The sequence below is a fragment of the Bufo gargarizans genome, chromosome 1 (assembly GCF_014858855.1).
Source record: "Bufo gargarizans isolate SCDJY-AF-19 chromosome 1, ASM1485885v1, whole genome shotgun sequence".
In the NCBI taxonomy this organism is placed as follows: Eukaryota; Metazoa; Chordata; class Amphibia; order Anura; family Bufonidae; genus Bufo; species Bufo gargarizans.
The window spans coordinates 64,999,718-65,020,632 of NC_058080.1; the positions used below are offsets into that span (position 1 = coordinate 64,999,718).

General features: G+C 41.0%; 1 protein-coding gene across 1 annotated transcript in view; it reads right to left on the reverse strand.

The window, feature by feature from the left end:
* Positions 1-20,915, reverse strand: part of SORCS2 (sortilin related VPS10 domain containing receptor 2) — an 896,202-nt gene that overhangs the window by 122,146 nt on the left and 753,141 nt on the right. Inside the window, exon 9 of the mRNA XM_044280630.1 lies at positions 6,900-7,079. Within this exon, the coding sequence (XP_044136565.1) occupies positions 6,900-7,079 (180 nt within the window). The remainder of the gene's footprint in view (positions 1-6,899; positions 7,080-20,915) is intronic.

The window sequence follows — 20,915 nt, forward strand, 5'->3', positions numbered from 1 at the left end:
AATAAAAAAAATAAAACAATATTAAGTATAAATCACCCCCTTTCCCAATTTACATATAAAATATATAAACAATAACAATATAAACATATCACATATTGCCACGTCCGAAAAGTCCAAGCTATTAAAAAATTATTTTTTTTTAAATGTGGTAACAGAAATGTTTTTTTTTTTCCAAAAATGAAAAAGCACAGAATATCGCTATAAGTTATCGGCTATCGGCCTGAAAGTTCACAGGTTATCGGTATCGGCTCAAAAAAAAAATCAATATTGGTCGATCCCTAGTATTTAAATAACTCTCTAAGCTAAAAGAACATGATACTTTGAGGCGAGGCAAACATGTTCTAGACTTGGTGGGTTCTCACCAGCATAGGAATCTCAGCTTCCCTTTGGTCTTGAAGTGATCAAATGATGCTAAAGAACCAAATGGTGATCTTAATTTAGCCCATTCAAAACATATGAAGCCTAGGTGCTCACGAACCTTAAATTAATTACTACCTTCTTATAGTTTAGAAGTAGGAGTGTGGGTGAAAGTTACGCTGAAATCTCAAACTAATGGTATAGATTGGGTGTTGTATATTTCAAAAATAGTTGTGATGGCCTTTTAAAAGTCCCGCCAGGTAACATTATTGTTCCAAAAATTGGAAAATAAGGTTTGTGTCAGACTTATGACCACCTTTTTTTTTTCTTTTTTTTTTATAAGTGAAGAGCTTTACTGAAGAAACCATAGAACTTGAACATTATAACTGGTAGTAATCTAACATAGTGCTATGAAAGAGATTCTCCAATTTAGACAACCTATTTTCATATATCCTATATGGAATGGGGACTTCTGTTCAAGGTCCTCAACCATTGGGCAGAAAGGAGAGAAGTTAAAAAGAGCACCACTGGCTCTGGAAGACCTATCTTGTTCTATATCTCACAGATAGCTCATTGACTTGGATGGGTCTTGTGCAATGCTTAATTTCTTTTGTGGTGGTGTTGAGGGGAAACTAAAGAATTGTTTCCATGTTTACTCCCAGATTACAGCTGATCGGTGGGGTTTCCAGTGGTCATAATACTGTCAAGGAACCCCTTCTAACAAAAAGGACTTGTCCAAAGTGGAGAATCTCTTTGGATAACCACTTGTTCTTTTTAAAAAAAAAAAAAAAATTCAAACAGTATGTTAAAGAAATAACATAGCATATCAGATTTGCTTTGAGTATGTCTAATGCAGGACTTCAGGGGTCAGTGCATGACACATGACTTTTCTCTTCTTGAATCCTTGTGTCGAGCCCTACCTCCTCAGGTCCTACACTAACCAGTAAGCGGTATTTAAGTTTTGTAGTGGGTGTATCTGTGCAAGAACAATTGTCATGCCAATTTCATAGAAAGCAAACTGTTCCATACCTGGGAACTGGAGCACTGGAGCACCTTGGTGAATCCCACAAACTCATCCACATTTTGATCAGATTGGATTCAAACCCATAGTTTTTCAGGCTACAAGGTAAGAATGCTAACCATAGAGTTGTCCTTGCACATACAGTCCACTATGGTACAGAGCTGAATAGCACCCCTACTGGATAGAGGCTCATTGCACACTATATATATATGATAGATTAAACATATCACTGGTGGTTTTAGATTAGACCCTAGATTTAATGGAGCAGTATGATATCATTGATGTAATGTTTGCTTTGGTGGAGCATCTCCTTTCCCTTTAGAACAATTATAGTTTAGGATTTTATCTTTTGCATTTATTTTTCAAGCATTAACTGCAATATTCGAGCCTCATACATTATCCTCAGTGCTCTCTAAAAAGCCCTGGTTTATAGCACTTCCTCATATGACAGGCTGAAATTAGCAGTCAATTATCATCATCATATTAAGCAATTAGCCTTGATGTATATTATGAACATCTGTGCTCTGCAAAATTGCGGGCACTGACAATGCGGGCAAAAATCCTTTACATGCGAGACATTCAGAGGGAATACAGGGACGGGGATCTGCTGTTAAACAAAATTTTTTTTACTCTAAGTAAATGTATAATCTCTAAATGGAAAAAATATCATAGGCAAAGTGCAGACGATTCAAAGTAGCAATGAAAAATATCTGTAAAATATGTCTAAATAAATAGTTTCCCGTTATTGGGAAGGTGGAAGCTGTCACTATTAGGAAGTAATGGTAATACCGTAATGGGAACACAAAAAGTTGTGGAAAATGTACCAGTGTGATGGAGGGTTGTTTTCCAATTCCCAGAACTGTATCTCAAAGGGATTTACTGTGAGTAAAGTATTGATGACCTCTCCTCAAGATAGGTCATCAATAACTGACCAATTGGGGTCTGCTTCCTGGCCCCCCCCCCCCCACCTCCGCTGATCAGCTTACCGAGCACAGAGCCGTTCACTGTATAGTGTCTGTGCTTGTATTGCAGCCCAGGGCCGTTCACTTGAATGGGACTGAGCTGCGCCTAGGCCATAGAGTTACATAGTTAATACGGTTGCAAAAAGACATAAGTCCATCAAGTTCAACCAAGGGATAGGTGGGGACGCGAATCCCAAAGGGAATTGAGACTCAGATTTCTACACGTTTTCATAAGCATTAATGTTGCTTACTTTTAAGAATTAATCTAAACCCTTTATAAAACAGTCCACTGTTCCTGCTGTGACCACGTCCTGAGGAGTCTATTCCACAGATTCACCGTTCTTACAGTAAAGAAGCTTTGACGCTTCTGTAGACTGAACTTTTTCCTCTCCAGTCGGAGGCAGTGCCCCCTTGTCTTTTGAGGGCATTTGACATGTAACAGTTTTTCACTGTATTTTTTTTATGGCCCATTTATATACTTGTATAGGTTAATTATGTCCCCCCTTAGACATCTCTTCTCAAGACTAAATAAATTTTATTATTTTAATCTTTCTTCATAACTAAGACCCTCCATGCCCCTTATCAGTTTAGTCGCTCTCCTCTGTACTCTCTCCAGCTGCAGAGCGTCCTTTCTATGGACTGGTGCCCAGAACTGAACTGCATATTCCATATGAGGCCGCACCAACGCTTTCTAAAGTGGTAGTATTACATCCCTGCCCCGCGAGTCCATGCCTTGTTCAATGCATGACAATATCCTGGTGGTCTTAAAAGCAGCTTATTGACATTGTATGCTTTTATTAATATATCCAAATAAAAAACATTAGAAACCCCAGTTAGGCAAAATTGTGAAAGCGTCAATCCTTACAGTGGCGGGCGACAAATAGACAGGGTCTGGTATGGTAAATGATACTTGAGGGACTGTCCTTAGAGATGATCCTATATTGATTCTGCCCTGCCTAGAACGGAATGGCTACCCCGATAGGGGCGATCCCGTATCAGGAACCTCCTGGACGCCCTCGGATGGCCCTGGACGCCCTCACAATAGACGTGGAGTTGAAAGAATACATTATATCGACTGTCAGCAATCAGCTAAACAGACAACAAAACCCCTCCTGTATAGTCATATAGTTGATACTTGGGGTGAAACACGTTGGGTCGAAACGCGTTGGTGGGGGGAATCGTTAATTTTATACATCCCATAATATTACCACTAAACAACTGGGGTACTCTTTAAACTACCACATGACCCATTCCGTGTTTATGGGAGTTGATATGTATTTACCTTTTCTATTTGTGTTACGGTTAATATTTTTTTATATATTTATTCTTACATGGTAAAGTCTAGACTAGCCAACTGTTGCTTGTTCTACACTTCCCGATCAGGGCCATCCGAGGGCGTCCAGGAGGTTCCTGATACGGGATCGCCCCTATTGGGGTAGCCATTGCGTTCTAGGCAGGGCAGAATCAATATAGGGTCATCTCTAGGGACAGTCCCCCAAGTATCGTTTACCATACGAGACCCTGCCTATTTGTTGCCCACCACTGTGAGGATTGACTCTTTCACAATAAGAATTTTTAGTTTTGTGTTAAACTTATGATAGATAATTTTGCCTAACTGGGGTATCTAATGTGTTTTTTATTTTTATATATTAATAAAGGCTAAGCTTTATAGGATGGTTTTCTGTGATTATACTCAACTTCACTAGACCATCATGATTAACATTACCCTCTGACAGGTTATAGTCTGTACTGTGAGCTTTGACATTGTATGCTGTTATTCAATCTATGATCTACAAGGACACCCAAATCCTTCTCTATAAGTGACTCTCCCAGTGCTACATCACCTAGGACATGTGAGGCACGGAGATTATTACTACCAAGATGCAGAACTTTACATTTGTCCACATTGAACCTCATTTGCCAAGTTGATGCCCAATCATTCAGAGTGTCCAAGTCAGCTTGTAGCTTGTGAACATCTTCCATAGTACTACATAGCTTAGTGTCATCTGCAGAAATAGAAATGGTGCTATTAATCCTGTCCTCAATTATTGACCACAACTCTCTGGACACGGTCCTTCAGCCAATTTTCAATCCGATTACAAACTATACTTTGCAAGCCTATAGGCCTATAATTACCTGTGGAGGACCTAGATCCTTTTTTGAATATGGGCACCACATTTGCCTTGCACCAATCACTTGGCACTGTACCAGTACCTAGGGAATATTTACAAATGTGATCGAGGAATGTGATGTCATTGGCCTAGGAAGTGGCTGCAGTGTTTACTGCTACAGCTTCTTAAAACTTCTTCAAACAGTGGGAATCTTGTGAGTCAGACGCAGTTGATCTGATATTGATGCCCTATCCTAAGGATAGGTCATTCATATCAAACTCCTGGAAAAAAAAAACTTTTTAAAATAAACCAGAAAAAGTGGGTTCACCACCCTTTCACATCAGCTGCAGTGTTGCCTCATTTCTTTTTGTGGGTATCTAGTTATCTATCCATCTCATATCCATCTACCTATTTATGTATTTATCTTATTTATCTTAAATCTGACTCAAAGGGGTTGTCTCATCTCAGACAATGGTGCGTGACCCACCGCTGGGACATGCACCCATATCGGGAACGGAGCCACGCTAAGTGGTGGCTGGAGGACTCTGGTGCGGCCACCACCAAGCTCTCTACCCATAGAAGTGAATGGGAGCTCACCGCACATGATCGGCCACCGCTCCCATTCATTTCTGTGTGCCCGATTACTGTCTTGGGTCTAATGACATGGAGCCTCCTGGTATAAGCTGGGTACTTTTTAGAAGTGGGGGGTTTAAACTTTTTCCTGGAATGTGATTTAGTCATGATCTGGCTCGGAGGACCTTGTGATTCTTCATGCCCACAGTGAGTCAGTCACTGATGTAGACTAGTCTGGAGTTTATTTTCTCCACCGCGATGGTGGCTCTTTTGCAGATTCACAGTTTTTCTTTGCAGCCTGGATCATTAATTTTACTACGAGCACTTCTCATAACCAAGATCACATGCTGCAGGATCAATACGCACTTCTATTGTAGGAGAGCTTCCATGCACAGATGCACATTATAATCCTTTTTACTGCTGAGTTATTTTATATAGTTGTTTGGTAAAGCAGTAATCCAAGCTGAGCAAATGTGTACAAATGGCCAAACAGCTGTTTAATCCCTTTCTGTAGACAAAGACCTATTTACCGTGCATTACACATCTACCATGTGAAACAAAGTTCACAGAGACAAAGGATTTATAGAATGCATCATATCCAATGTTAAATGCCTTCTGCTCTTTTAGCTGGAACTCAACGGAAGGAGCAGGTGGATCTGAGGAGTTGTCTAACCAGCCCCTGAGTTCAGGTGAAAAACTTGCAAGATGGGTCTGGATTATGTTGCAAGAGTGTTGAAGTTCCCCTTTGAAAAGCATCTCCCCTCTGGCTCTAAAGTGGCGTATTGACTGGAGGGTCTGCCTCTATTGACTATATATAGATTAGAGAGGGGGAACCATAGAAAAGGGCACTGTCTTAGATTGCTAACTATGCAGTTCCTCTGGTCAAGGCAGAGGCTTCCTCACCATCCAATTGGACAGAACATAGGAGCAACCAGGACTGAGCTCCATAGCAGTCACATGACTCTATGGTAAGGAATGTCCTTGTTCACAATGTCCTAAAAGAGCACCTGAAATGGGACTATGCAATCTAGATCAAATGAAATTTCCCTTGTGCCATGTAACCCGACTGAATTGCATATGAATGTTAAAGCAAATTCACAAGTGGCATACAAATATATCACAAAATCTGCACTTAAAGGCTATGTACAACTTTGGGGGCAATTTTTTATTTTATGATTGCATTTTACTCATTTTGGGCTAAAAATCCTTTTTTTCAGTTGTTTTTTATTTAAAAATATACAGCTGTTATGTCACAAAGGGTTAACTGTCTAGTGGTGACAGTTGTACTTTCACTTTGTGCCAGTCACCTAATAACTTATCTCTAAATTACTAGTAGCTCAAAAACAGTTATTTAAGCTACATTCTTATCAGTAAGATAAAAATTGAGCTTTAATGAGTGTTTAGGAGATCAGAGATCAGGAGCCGTCAGCTGAGCTGCCTGATGGAACAAAGTACAAACACAGATCCTCCTACCATAGAATCTCAAAGCTGTACAGAGAAAGGGGCTCAACATTTTTTAAATAAAGACCAATTGAAAAAAAGATTTTTTAGCTCAAAATGAGTACAATGCAATAATAATAATAATGATACACCCAAAGGTGTACAGTATATAGCCTTTAAATACTGTTTGTGAATTTATTTTTATTTTTAGAAATGTGCATTTTGTGGCATTTTTGCAACCAAAATCTGCACACACACCTGGAGAATTCTGCAGAAAGTATTTCTGCAGTGATAAAATGACATGCGGGAAAATAACTCCATGTAGGTTTCGCCCCCCACCCCCTCCCCCAAGAAAATTGCATCATGTAATTTTCCTGGATTTTTTTCTGCAGCGTAATAATGGACGGTTAGTTTATTGCTTTGATTTCTTCTCACCTCTAGGATATCTATCATGACGTCCTCCTCCGGTTGTTTAGTGCTCCTCATGTTCTCCAGAACGATGGAGTAATAAACTCCTTGTGGATCCGACTGATACAGGTTGTAAGTGTCTGTCTGATACCATTCCTGAACGGCGATGAACACCTGGCTTTTATCTGTGCTGATGATTTGTAGATCCTAGAAAAACATAAGAAATAAAAAAAATTCTATTATTAGTTTGTTACAGCTGTTTATTTTTATTACTGCGTTAACATAGTCTGTTAATAAAAATTTGCCAAATATACACTACTACAGAAATGCTTATCCATCCGTTTTGACCAATCTGTCAATATTTTAGAAGATTACAAAAATAAATCATATACTTTAAATGAATTTTCCAGAATATAGATATTGATGACCTATCCACAGGATGGGTCATTGATATCCGATTGGTGGGGTTTTACAACATGCACTCCCATCGATCACCTGTTTCGACTGGCCGCCAGTGCTGGGAACTATGCAGTGTATGGAAAGCTCCTTCCAGTTTATAATTTCCGAGACTTTACTCAATGGGAGTTGAGCTGCAGTACCTTAACATAGCCACTAAACAGTGTACTTAACCTTCTACTTCCCATTAACAAATATTTTGTAATTCTGTAGCTCACACTTTTCAGGAACCTCAGGAAAAAGGTATCGAGACATCGAACTGTCAAACATATGTCTGAAGGACACACTTTCTGCACACAATAGAAGCCTATGTTACAATACTGTATAGGTACCACAGTCCTTTTTTTCTCCAACTAAATTGTTCACATGGATTAAAAAATATTAATATAAAAGAAATGTATTATACCCCCTTACTGATATATTTTTTTAAAAGTAGACACCTGGCATATTGTAAAAATGTCACCTGGCAGTTTACACTCAGGGGCTCCTTCATGCAATTTTGCATCAAAGCATACCGTTTTGTAAAAATGCATAAAAAGTCATGTGTTTGGCTAAACGTCCGACCCAAGTAGAACCTGAGATTTATTTATTTTACTCACTTATTTAGCGTTGACATATTCTGCAGCGCTTTACAGTGCTTTATTATCACTAGCTCACAATCTAAGGTCCCTATCAGTATGTCTTTGGAGTGTGGGAGGAAACCGGAGAACCCAGAGGAAACCCACCAAACACGGGGAAGAACATACAAACTCCATGAAGATGTTGTCCTTGGTCGGATTCGAGCCTAGGACTCCAGCGCTGCAAGGCACCAGTGCTAACCACTAATACACAAAACCTAGTAAAAATAAAAGTTTAAGATGTACAGAACTGAATAGCCCAAAGTTGCCAATAAATATTTATGTCTGACAAAAAATGCTCTTCTCTCCTCTTACGCTCCCCTCATCAGACCTTTCTCTTACCTGATGAAGTCACCGAAACGCGTTGTTTACATGGCTATGCACTCTCTTTAAATAAAAAAAGGAATATCCAGATCGAAGTTTCATGTCCGTTTCCACCAGTGGATTTGCGCCATTGCAGCATCTTTTTTTCTCTTACACTGACATACAACCATAAAGTAAAACTTTTCATCCTGTTCTTCTGCTTCTGCTCCTAAAGCTCCAATCATCTTAAAAAAAAGTTTTTGGTTCTGTCAGTAGTATCAACCCCATTAAGCCTTGTATGCTATCTGGTAGGGTTGAACCGGGTGATTAAAAATTACCCCTGTCTTGTGAAAATCGGTTACAGCGTTCCTGAAAAGAATTTTATTCTTTATGCAAATGAGGGCATTAGTGCACATGGGATGGGGCCTCGCTCCTTGGTGCACATCAGCATCTCAGCTTTCCAGTGCTGGCCAGTAAAGCCCTGATTAACATAAGATATAAACGTTTTTCTTGGGAATGCCACAACCGATTTTCCCAAGACAGGTATCATGTTAATCAGAATGATCAACCCTACAAGACAGGGTGTAGTTTAATAGAGTTGATCCTATTGGTACATGCTCTTTAATATGATACTAACATCTAGTTCTATGCCTTTTCTAGTCGCGGCAACAGTTTATAGCCATGATGTATCAAATCTGTGTCAGTGAAAGGGTTAAAGCGATTGTCTGGTTTAGAAAACCCTATTGTGAAATTTTGAGTCAAAGGGGAGGAGTATCCCATTCAGAACCCTCACCTATTAGTAGGGAGCCTCTCCCACTCTGGAGGACCAGGCATGTGTAGGCATCACATGAACAGCCCATTGATTTCAATGTCAATTGTGTAATGCTTAAATTCCCCTGTGGTGGCACTGCAGAGAAATCAAACCCTTGAGGCCGGATTCCAGCTGACTGCTTGAAGAACCAGCAAGAGGGAACTCTGATAAATTTAACACCCGGGTTTCGTCTAATAAAATTGGTTTATTCAAAGCGTCCTTCTTCTTTAAACCTCTAGACTTTGGGAAGCCTTAATAATTCGGGAATATATCAGAAATCAACGGATAATGAAACATCAATCAAGAAGAGGAAAGAAGCCTCTATCTAATTAATGAGAAGATATATGGAGAGATTATGTGTAAAATATATGTACTATCCTTGCTAGATTTCACTTGATTAATCGGACCTAGATATTCAATTGCTCAGCGCAATATTAAGACTTCCCGTGCCTAGCGGCTGTGGTTAAAAGGTTCCCTCATTCCATGTCCTCTAGAAAGCAATTAGGTCAGCATGCATAGCAATTTTCATGAAATATGAATACTTAAGCAGGCAATTTTTTACCATTATTAACTAATAAAATCCTCGGCCGCATTATTAGAGAGGCCAATAACCAATCACAACAGATCTACGCAGCTTTAGAAATGATTAATGGCTTCCTAGTGAGGGACTCAGATCATTTGGTTCAATGTCTGACATATTCAGTTCCTGAGTTGGCCGTGTTATACACATGGCCTTCCAGCGTCGCTGTGTGTGTTTTCTGCCGTGGAGGAGGGTTGTGAAGACCAGATGTGGATTGAGCTCATAGAGAATAGGTTATTGGCAGACGAGAGCTCAATGATATGGACGAGGAAGTCTGGAGCAAAAATGAAATACAAAAATCTGGGAAATAATGATGTTGATTTGTAGACGTTTGGCCTGATTTACCAAAAGTAAGCAAATCATCTGCGAGGAAAGCTTATGGAGAAGCTGGGAAAACCCTGGTGTTTAGTTTAGGCTGCAATCACAAGACCACAGTTCATGTTGAGGAACGTATTTTCTTTTCAAAGACAGATCCTTCAAGCTAGGAGCTCGTCCATGTCTACGTTGACTTTCCCGTTAATTTGTTCTGCCTGTTAAATGTCCTGCAGACATGACCAAACATAGTGGACACTGACCATAAATGATGCTTAAAAGCTTAAAAGCACCAATTATAAAATAGGGAATAAAATGGACACTTTTTCTGTTTTTCTAGTCCCCTGACAAAAAGGAATTAAGAAAAAGTCAATGCAGATATAACAAGACCCCTCATTTGGGACCACTTCAATGTCACAGGCCCAACATCCAGTGTTACATAGAATGTGTCGGCAGATAAGAACCATTTGGCCCATCTAGTCTGCCCAATATACTTCACTGTATTTGCAGCTACCACTTCTGCAGGAAGGCTATTCCATGCATCCACTACTCTCTCAGTAAAGTAATACTTCCTTATATTACTTTTAAACCTTTGCCCCTCTAATTTAAAACTGTGTCCTCTTGTGGTAGTTTTTCTTCGTTTAAATATTCTCTCCTCCTTTACCGAGTTGATTCCCTTTATGTATTTAAAAGTTTCTATCATATCCCCTCTGTCTCTTCTTTCTTCCAAGCTATACATATTAAGGTCTTTTAACCTTTCCTGGTAAGTTTTATCCTCCAATACATGCACTAGTTTAGTAGCTCTTCTCTGAACTCTCTCTAGAGTATCTATATCCTTCTGGAGATATGGCCTCCAGTACTGAGCACAATACTCCAAGTGAGGTCTCACCAGTGTTCTGTACAGCGGCATGAGCACTTCACTCTTTCTACTGCTTATACCTCTCCCTATACATCCAAGCATTCTGCTGGCATTTCGTGCTGCTCTATTACATTGTCTTCCCACCTTTAAGTCTTCTGAAATAATTACTCCTAAATCCCTTTCCTCAGATACTGAGGTCAGGACTGTGTCAAATATTCTATATTCTGCCCTTGGGTTTTTACGCCCCAGGTGCATTATCTTGCACTTATCCACATTAAATTTCAGTTGCCAGAGTTCTGACCATTCTTCTAGTGTCCATTCTTCTAGTTCCTCAGTCTCTAGTGTCCGTATAGTTAGCTAGTGCCGTGTCAATTGGTTTAAAGTAGTTCTCTGATTTGGAAAAACTCTACTTGTTAGGAGAGTCCCTTGCAAATAAGCTGGTCACAATGAGTCCACCTTCTGGGACCACCAGAGATCAGCTGTAATTTGTATGGAAAACTGTTCAATTTACCAGAAGTTTTGCCACAAGGGCAAGTAAGCATTGCACAGTGACTATTCAAATAAGTTAGATGTTTGTGAACTGAAGAACAGGACAAGCCCTCCAGAGCAAGAAGAACCATGGTGTTCAGTAGCTTTACTTCCTAAACCTCAAGGACTTTAGGTCCATTGGTTTACCTTCATGGTGTATGTGTTGACCATGATTAGTGGTGCAGTGTCCTAGTTCCTTGTAACTACAGGTTTAGAGCCATACTCCATGGTATCTATTGGTTTGGTGGTCTATTCCCTGGTTTCCTTTAGTTTATATCCCTAGTTGACCAGTGATGTGGTGCCCCAATTCCTTAATCCAGTAGTTAAGTGTCCTAGTGTTTGGAAACCCATGGTGCTTCACGGCTCTTATCCCTGTAGTTTAAGGTTTTATAACCCTAGTCTATTCTATCAACCTCGTTGAGAATCTCTCACCCAGTTCCTGGGGTCTGGGAATTTAGCTGCCCAATCTCTAAGGTTCTGTTATTCTTCATGTGAATAAGGACTTCAGTGCAACGAGGGGCAGGGCCTAATCTCTTAATGCTTCTCAGCTTTCCAGGGCTGGCCACACTCCTTGGTTGCAGTGAGGTCCTAATTTGCATAAAGAATAAAAGTCTTTTATCTTGGGAATGTTGCAACCAATTTTCACAAGATAGGTATCATTTTAATTAGTTGGATCAACCCCACCAGGCAGTATTCCTGGTTTAATAGGGCTGATCCTGCTGACATGCTCTTTAAGCTAAATTTTTATGTTCTGCATGGAGGCTGCTTCCATCCAATGACAATGTTAATGTAAAATCATTAATTTGATAAAAAAAAGCAGGGTCTTGGTTATATATAAAACTTAAAATCAAAGTGACATAAACTTTAGATTAAATGTCACTATTATTGAAGAAAACATATACCCTTCGCCTATAATTCTGCGCTGTGAAGGCAGAACAAGCACAATGTAAGCAGCTTTGGAATTTTAATGATGGCTTTTAGGTGAACGTCAATGTGTGCCAGTTTTTATAGCACTAAAATGTACTGAAGTTCTTCAGCCTATGACAACGTAATCTCAAACTTGCTGAATTCAAATAAAATTCCAATTTTTTTTTTAAATCAACCACAGTCCAGCCGCAGCTTTTAGCTGTATCAGCAATACTACTACTGAAAATTATTAATAGTCCCAAACAACTGTAATAGGGTTTGCTTTAAGGGGTTTTCTGGTTTGCATCACCATCATCTTTTAAAATAATCATTTATGATGTAGCTGTAATTTTGTAATATATTTATCTTACCTTCATCGCTCCTATCCTCTGTTCTGGGCTGTGGTCACATGACCGTGTCCATGCAGCTCTTTCTTATTTCCTGTAATGTCATGTACATGGGTGGGGCAGTGATAGGGGAGTGTCTATGTAACTAGATGGGTGGGAGGAGCTATAAACTAACTGGGAGTTCTTGGGGTGGTGGTGGAACTATGGCAGAAAAAAGAGGTGGATCATGGGCTTGGTTGGATCCAGGAACAGGAAGTTCTACATACAGTAACAGGAAGTGCTACATACAGGAACAGGACATGCCATATACAGGAACAGGAAGTGCTACATACAGGAACAGGAAGTGCCACATACAGGAACAGGAAGTGTCACATACAGGAACAGGAAGTTCCACATACATGAACAAGACGTGCTACATACAGCATTGAAACAAACCACTTTAAAGGTTTCATACTGTTGACTAATACGGTAGCCGGAACAGATTTCAAGGCAAATACAACGCTTCTTTCCTAGGTTTCTGAATCCCAAGTCTGAGCATGAAGAAAGAAAAGCATTGATAGATAACTAGGGAAACTGACAACCTCTGATTGGAATCTGATTGCAGTCTACGTGACTATAACCCAGATTTCAAAAGTTATTATCTGATGTATCATTAACGGGTTTTGAGCCTTTCAACATTGGGGAGGGGGGACACACCAGTAGATCCATTACTATACATAATATGATAGGACTTACCCTATTTTAAGTATTAATAAAGAAGACAAAGAACAATACTACATAATTAAAGGGATTGTCAAGAATTAGAAAAAAAAACCACAAACAGTGCCACTGTTGTCTTTGGGGCTGTGTCTGGTATTGCAGTTCAGTCCTATTCAAGTGAATGGGACTGACCTGCAAAAACAGACACAACCAATGGACAGGTGCAATGCTGTTTCTGGTGAAAAAAAACGAAAACTTTTTTAAAATCATGGCCAATGTCTAGAAAAAATATGATTTTTACCCAAATAAACTTAATTTCAATGTACAATTCATATATGTAGTAATGTTTAATTATAGCACTGCTATGGAAGGACACAACCCTTTTGGCTAATGGCCTCTAAATCACTTCTAACTTTTCCGGCGACAATTCAATTCCATGCAGTTACATCCTTCTCATTCTGTATTTATCACCAGAATTAGTTTAGACAAAATATGTGGCTCCAAAGGGGAAAAGCAGCGTCCTCGGAGTCATTGCGGTAATATATTTTGCGAGCTGTTAATACATTTGAACAGTAGGGTCTATTACTATGGATGTATTTTCTGCAAGTGTGAAAGGAGTAATTAACATAGCCTAATAAAACAGTGATGCCTATGCAAGCGGTAGAGCGTACTAGTGATATATTACAGCGTACGCCTCCCACTTGTTCTGCGGACGTTTACTTAATCAAAATTCGCACAAGTGAAAAATGGTCATTAGGCGCTTGGCGAGTATTGCATAAATATAAATTATGATTTTAAAGGAATGTTCTTCTTCTAATGAAACGCAGCGTAATTTACTTCATTTAGCCGTCAAATATACACTGATATCAACGTCAATTTAGCAAAGTACTTAATTTAGGTAAACCTCTTGCATACTAACAAGCATCTGTTTTCATGACGCCAGATGCAGCCTGTAAATCCACCTTGCACATGGTGTGAAAATGTTACAAAATTAAAAGCGTCCAGTCTTTCCAAAATAAATCAAACGTGTAAGATGCATATGTAATGTTGTTTTTAGAAGGGGGATACAGCCAAACTGACGTCTCTGGGATTATTATAGTTCTCGAAACTGAGAGCAAAGATGGTTCTTTCTTGCTTTAAAATCAGCACACTCCTCTTCTGCTGCTGTAATCACTAACATAGTAACAAGAATGGACAGGTCACTTTCTCCCACAAGATCTGCACACTCCTCTTCTGTTGCTGTAATCACTCTAGTAACCTGATTGGCTACAGGATGTACTACCTTAACCATTTCATGACACTGCTCCTGTTACATTAACCTATCTTCATTAACATAGTAACAAGAATGGACAGGTCATCTCCTCCCACAAAATCAGCACACTCTTCTCCTGCTGCTATCATTATGTTCATGTTTAATTGACTATACTACTTCCTGATCACTTAAACCCTTTGTGCCCCTTGGCATGCATGTACATCACAGGTGTATAATGATTGTATGGCATGGGCTCAGGAGCTGAGCCTGCTCCATACACATAGGGTGCCAGTTATGTAAACACAGCTGATATCACCTGCAATGCCCTTCAGATGCTGCGGTTGATAACGACTACAGCAGTTGAGCGGATATACAGAGGGAAGGGGAATCTCGTGCCCATAACAGCCTCCCCTAGCTGAGATGGATGATGCTGTTACATTACAGTGATAGCCCGGAGCCTGAGTGAGGCTCCCATACCTGTCACTGGTATATTTCAATGCAGGCCTGCAGGTGGCAGCACTGCATTGGAATACAGTGAATGGTGTGTTCTGTGATATATAAACTATCTAATGACTGCTGGTTATAGTCACCTAGGGTAACTTAAAAAATACAAAAATAAAATCAAATAAGTTAAACTTTTTTTTCCCAAAATATATATATTTTTAAATATATAAAAGTTCAAATCACCCCCTTCCCCCAAATAAAAATAAACTATAAAAAAAATCATAGGCATTGTCACGTCCAAACATGAACGGAGTCTGTTTAGAGGAAAGGTTGTCAGCAATCTTTACTGTGGCAACCGCTTCCCTCGTATCAGACTGTGTGACTGGAAACTCTACCCCCAGAAAACTCGGTCGGGGGTTGTTGTCCGTACTGGTCTCCCTGTCTTTTCATTGTTTAAGTAAGATTACATGGTACACCTGCTCCGGCTTTCTCCACCCTGGCTGGTGTATCCTGTAGGTTACCTCGCCAACTTTTTCAAGCACTTCATAGGGACCCTACCACCTAGACAGGAACTTACTGTCCACCACAGGCACACCAGAACCAAAACCCGATCTCCCGGGTTAAAATTCTGAACCCGAGCCTGGCGATTATAGACCCTATTCTGGGCTCGCTGGGCTGACTCCATATGTTCCTTAAACAGTGGCAACACAGTCTCCACTCTCACTCTTCGAGTGACATACTCAATCACACTTTTATGTGGTGTGGGTTGTTGTTCTCATGCCTCTTTGGCTATGTCCAATAAAACCACGCGGATGTCGGCCATACAGCAGTTCGAAGGGCAAGAACCCAGTAGGGGCACCTCTCGCACTGCGAACATAAGAGGGCAATAGAAGATCCCAATCCCTCCCATCTTTAGACACCACCCGCTTTAACATGATTTTCAAGGTTTGATTAAATGTTTCTACCAGGCCATCTGTTTGTGGGTGATAGACGGACGTCCGCAACTGTTTTATCTGTAGTAGTTTACTGAGTTCCCTCATGACTTTTGACAGTCAAGATCTCTTTAGGTAGGCCCATTTGGAAAAACATCTCCACTAACTATTTGGCTATGAGTTTAGCGGAGGTATGTCGCAGAGGCACCGCCTCCGGGCACGGAGTGGCATAGTCCAGGACTACCAAGACGTGTTGGCGCCCTCTAGCGGACTTCGGTACTGGGCATATGAGATCCATAGCGATCCGCATATATGGAACTTCAATAATCGGGAGAGGGACCAGTGGACTGCAGAAATGTGGCTGGGGGCTGGTTATCTGGCAGGTTCGGCAAGACTTGCAATACTCTTCCACCTCACTGAACACACTGGGCCAGTAAAACCGCTGTAGAATCCGGTCCTGCATTTTCTGCTGGCCCTAGGTGTCCCCCAAGAACATGTTGGTGTGCTAAGTCCAACACAAGCTTGCGATATGCCTTGGGCACCACCAACTGTTCAATATGCTCACCCCGTAGTTGATTTACCCGTTACAGCCTCTCCTGTTGAACCACAAAACGGGGAAACATAGACTTGGCCCCCGGTTTTTGCGTCTCATCCTCAACTACTACCACATTTTCCCAGGCTCGAGATTACACATTTCACATGTCAGACCCCAATAAAATAAAAATAGCCCGTCCGTCCCAACGAGTATACTCAGCTGAAGAGGCATACGCTATGCTTGCCTCGGATACGGAGTCTGCCAGTGAGAGAGAAGAAGATGCCACTTTCCTCTACTCCTCTACCCCCTCATCATCATCATCCTCTAGAAGGCGCCCCAGAACAACAGCTGAGGCAGCCCCCCAGTGTGAGCCCATATGGACCCCACCTCCTGATGATTATTAGCCCCAAATTCCAGATTTTGAGGGCAGCTCCGGAATACAGATAGACTGTGCGGGCTTCACTGAACTAGATTTTTTCAAAATCTTCCTCTCTGAAGATTTTGTAAATGTAATGGTGGCCCAAACCAATTTATACTCCCAACAATTCATATGCTAAACCCTTAAGTTGGAGCCCAGTAAGTGCAGCAGAGATGATGATGTTTTGGGGACTTGTACTGCATGGGCGTTGTAAAGAAGCCAAACATTAGACAATATTGGAGTTTGGCCATTTTCTACCAGACTCCAATTTACAGTAACACCATGACCCGGAAGCGATTTGAGTCAATTAGGAAATTCCTACACTACAACGACAATGCACAGTGCCCACCCCAAAACGACCCGACATTTGACAGTCTGTTCAAGGTTAGGCCCGTCATTGACCACTTTAACACCAAGTTTGCTGAGGTGTACGATAAAATGTTGTGTAGACGAGTCCCTATTACTCTTCAAAGGGAGAATTAGATTACCTGCCTAGCAAACGGGCAAGGTATGGCATAAAAATATACAAACTTTGTGAGAGTAGCTCCGGGTACACCCACAAGTTCCGCATTTACGAAGGGAAAGATTCCATGATAGAACCCCCAGAATGCACCCCCCCCCATCCTAGGAGTTAGTGGAAAGATTGTGTGGGACTTACTGCACCCACTTCTGGATAAGGGTTACCACCTCTATGTGGATAACTACTATACCAGCATACCCCTATTCAGGTCCCTAACTGCCATAAGTACTGTGGCTTATGGCACAGTGCGCAAAAATCAGAGAGGCCTCTCTAGATCCACAGGGCAAACACTGAGAATGGGTGAAAGCAGGGCTCTCCTTCATGAGAACATGCTGGTGGTTAAGTACAAGGACAACAGGGACGTCCTTAAACTGACCACCATTCACACTAATGCCAGCTCCCCTGCCCCTGTATGTGGTACCACAACCACTACCCCCAAACCAGTTTGTATCCTGGACTATAACAGGCACATGGGAGGGTGGATCTTTCAGATCACCTTCTGAAGCCCTAGAGTGCCACATGAAAAACTAAAGTGTGGTATAAAAAGCTGGCTGTACACATTGTACAGGTGGCAGGTCAAGTCCCCCAGACAGCAAGGAAGGGAAGGACCCAAAAAAGATGCAGGTTGTGTTCCAAAAGGGGGATAAGGAAAGACACTATTTACTACTGCGAAACCTGCCCTGAAAAACCTGGCCTGTGCATGCAGGAGTGTTTTAAAATCTACCACTCATCCATGGAGTGTTAATCTAATTTCATCGATGATGTACCCATGATTTTACCACCTTATATTTCTGATTTAGTCCGCATAGCTTACAGATCCACTTTTCACCAACCACTACATATTCATTTCTGTGAAACACCTGTTAGGTCAAAAGTGCCCTTTCCACCCCTTAAAATGTTCATACAGGGGTGCACTTTCCAAAATGCGGTCAATTCTTGGGGTTTTTAATTTCTGGGGACCTAAGAATTTTTTTAAATGCGACATGGCACCTAAAACCAACATCTGCCAATTCAGGTCACCAAAATCCATATTTTTCTGTTTGACTCTAGAGCCCTGCTGTGTGCCCATACATAATTTTTTGAGCACATATGGGGTGTTGCTGTATTCGGGGGGAAATGGGGAACAAAATGTGGGGTGCATATTGTCCTATTACCCTTTGGGAAAGTGAAAAATGTGTTTGTAAAGCAACTTTTTTGTGAAAAAAATTAAATTTTTCATTTTTACTGCCAAGTGTTTCCTAATTCTAGGAAACACCTTTGAGGTCAAAGTACTCACTACACACCTTGAAAGATTCTTTGAGGGGTGTAGTTTCCAAAATAAGTTCACTTTTTGGGGGTTTCCACTATAGGGCCACCTCAGGGTGTCTTCATATGCGACATAGCTCCCAATTACCATTCCAGCTAAATCCGCTCTCTTAAAGCCATATGGTGCTCCTTCCACTCTGAAGCCTGCTGTGTGGCCATACATTAATTACTGAGCACATATGGGGTGTTGCTGTATTTGGGAGGAAATGGGGAACAAAATGTGGGGTGCATTTTGTCCTGTTACCCTTTTGGAAAGCGAAAAATGTGGGTGTAAAGCAACTTTTTTGTGAAAAAATTAAATTTTTCATTTTCACTGCCAAGTGTTTCCTAATTCTAGTTTTTGAGCACATATGGGGTGTTTCTGTAAAATCCAGAATCAGGGTAATAGAGTTTGAGTTTTGTTTGGCAACCAATGTTGCAGAAAAAATAAATTAAAAATAGATTAAAATTTAAAATCTGCTATAAAAGTAAAATTCTGAAATTTAATTCCCATTTTCCTTTAATTTTCGTGGGACACCTAAAGGGTTAAAAAAGTTTGTAACATCCGTTTTGAATAGCTTGAGGGGTGTAGTTTCTAAAATGGGGTGATTTTTGGGTGGTTTCTAATATGTAAACCCCACAAAGCGACTTCATTACTGAACTGGTCCTTAAAAAATTAGGTTTTGGAAATTTTCTTTAAAATTTTAAGATTTGCTTCTAAACTTCTAAGCCTTCTAACGTCCCAAAAAAAAAAAAAAAAAGTAATTTTCAAAATGATCCAAACATGAAGTAGACATATGGGGAATGTAAAGTAATAACTATTTTTGGAGGTATTACTATCTATTTCTAAAAGTAGAGAAATAGAAATTTGCTAATTTTTCAATTTTTTTTGTAAATTTGGCATTTTTTTATTAATAAAAATGAAATATTTTGTCACTGTCATGAAGTACAATATGTGACGAGAAAACAATCTCAGAATGGCTTGGATAAGCAAAAGCGTTTTAAAGTTATCACCACATAAAGTGACACATGCCAGATTTGCTAATAATTGCCTGGTCCTTAAAGGGATTCTGTCACCTCCCCTAAGGCAAAAAACGATTTAAAACCAGCCATGCAGCACAGCTTACCTGGATTAGGCTGTGCTGTTCAATCTTGAAATCCGTCCAGCAGTTAGTTCAAAAAACGAGTTTGATCAATGAGGAAATGCGTCCTGAAGGTGCCCAGAGGGGCGTTTTTTTCTTCTGAGAGAGCCCAGTCCCGCCCCTTTTTCAGTGCCCAGCCCGCCTTCCTTTTACTTCCTAACTGCCGCCTCCAGCCTGCCACAGCCTCCCCTTCCTCTCCTCCCCCTCCCTCTTGCCGAACGAAGTCTCGCACAGGCGCAGTACCCACTGAGGGCTGCGCCTGTGCGATCATCAGGAGACTGAGGGCGGCAGCTTCATCTTCGTCACTGGGCATGCGCCGAGCCCAGTGACGTCCGATGCTCGCTCTTCCCTGCTGACTGAGGGAAGAGCGAGCATCGGACGTCACTGGGCTCGGCGCATGCCCAGTGACGAAGATGAAGCTGCCGCCCTCAGTCTCCTGATGATCGCACAGGCGCAGCCCTCAGTGGGTATTGCGCCTGTGCGAGACTTCGTTCGGCAAGAGGGAGGGGGAGGAGAGGAAGGGGAGGCTGTGGCAGGCTGGAGGCGGCAGTTAGGAAGTAAAAGGAAGGCGGGCTGGGCACTGAAAAAGGGGCGGGACTGGGCTCTCTCAGAAGAAAAAAACGCCCCTCTGGGCACCTTCAGGACGCATTTCCTCATTGATCAAACTCGTTTTTTGAACTAACTGCTGGACGGATTTCAAGATTGAACAGCACAGCCTAATCCAGGTAAGCTGTGCTGCATGGCTGGTTTTAAATCGTTTTTTGCCTTAGGGGAGGTGACAGAATCCCTTTAAGGTAAAAAATGGCAGGGTCCTGAAGGGGTTAAGAGAATGTTTTGAGTGATGTGCCCTCCTTAGATGTGTACTGTATATATGTGTATAGTAAAGTTTTGTTTTGCTGCAAAGCATTTCATGACTGCCTTATTTCTGTGTTAACTGAAGATCTCAATGCCATCCATCCAAGCAGACCTTTATACTTTAAAGGTGTTTTCTGGGATAATTATTTTTTTTACCAGATATACTTATGTAGTGTTTTACTTCATGTACCTTCATGTGCATTTTTTTCAGTGTTGACTCTCCTGACCCATTTTTACCATGTA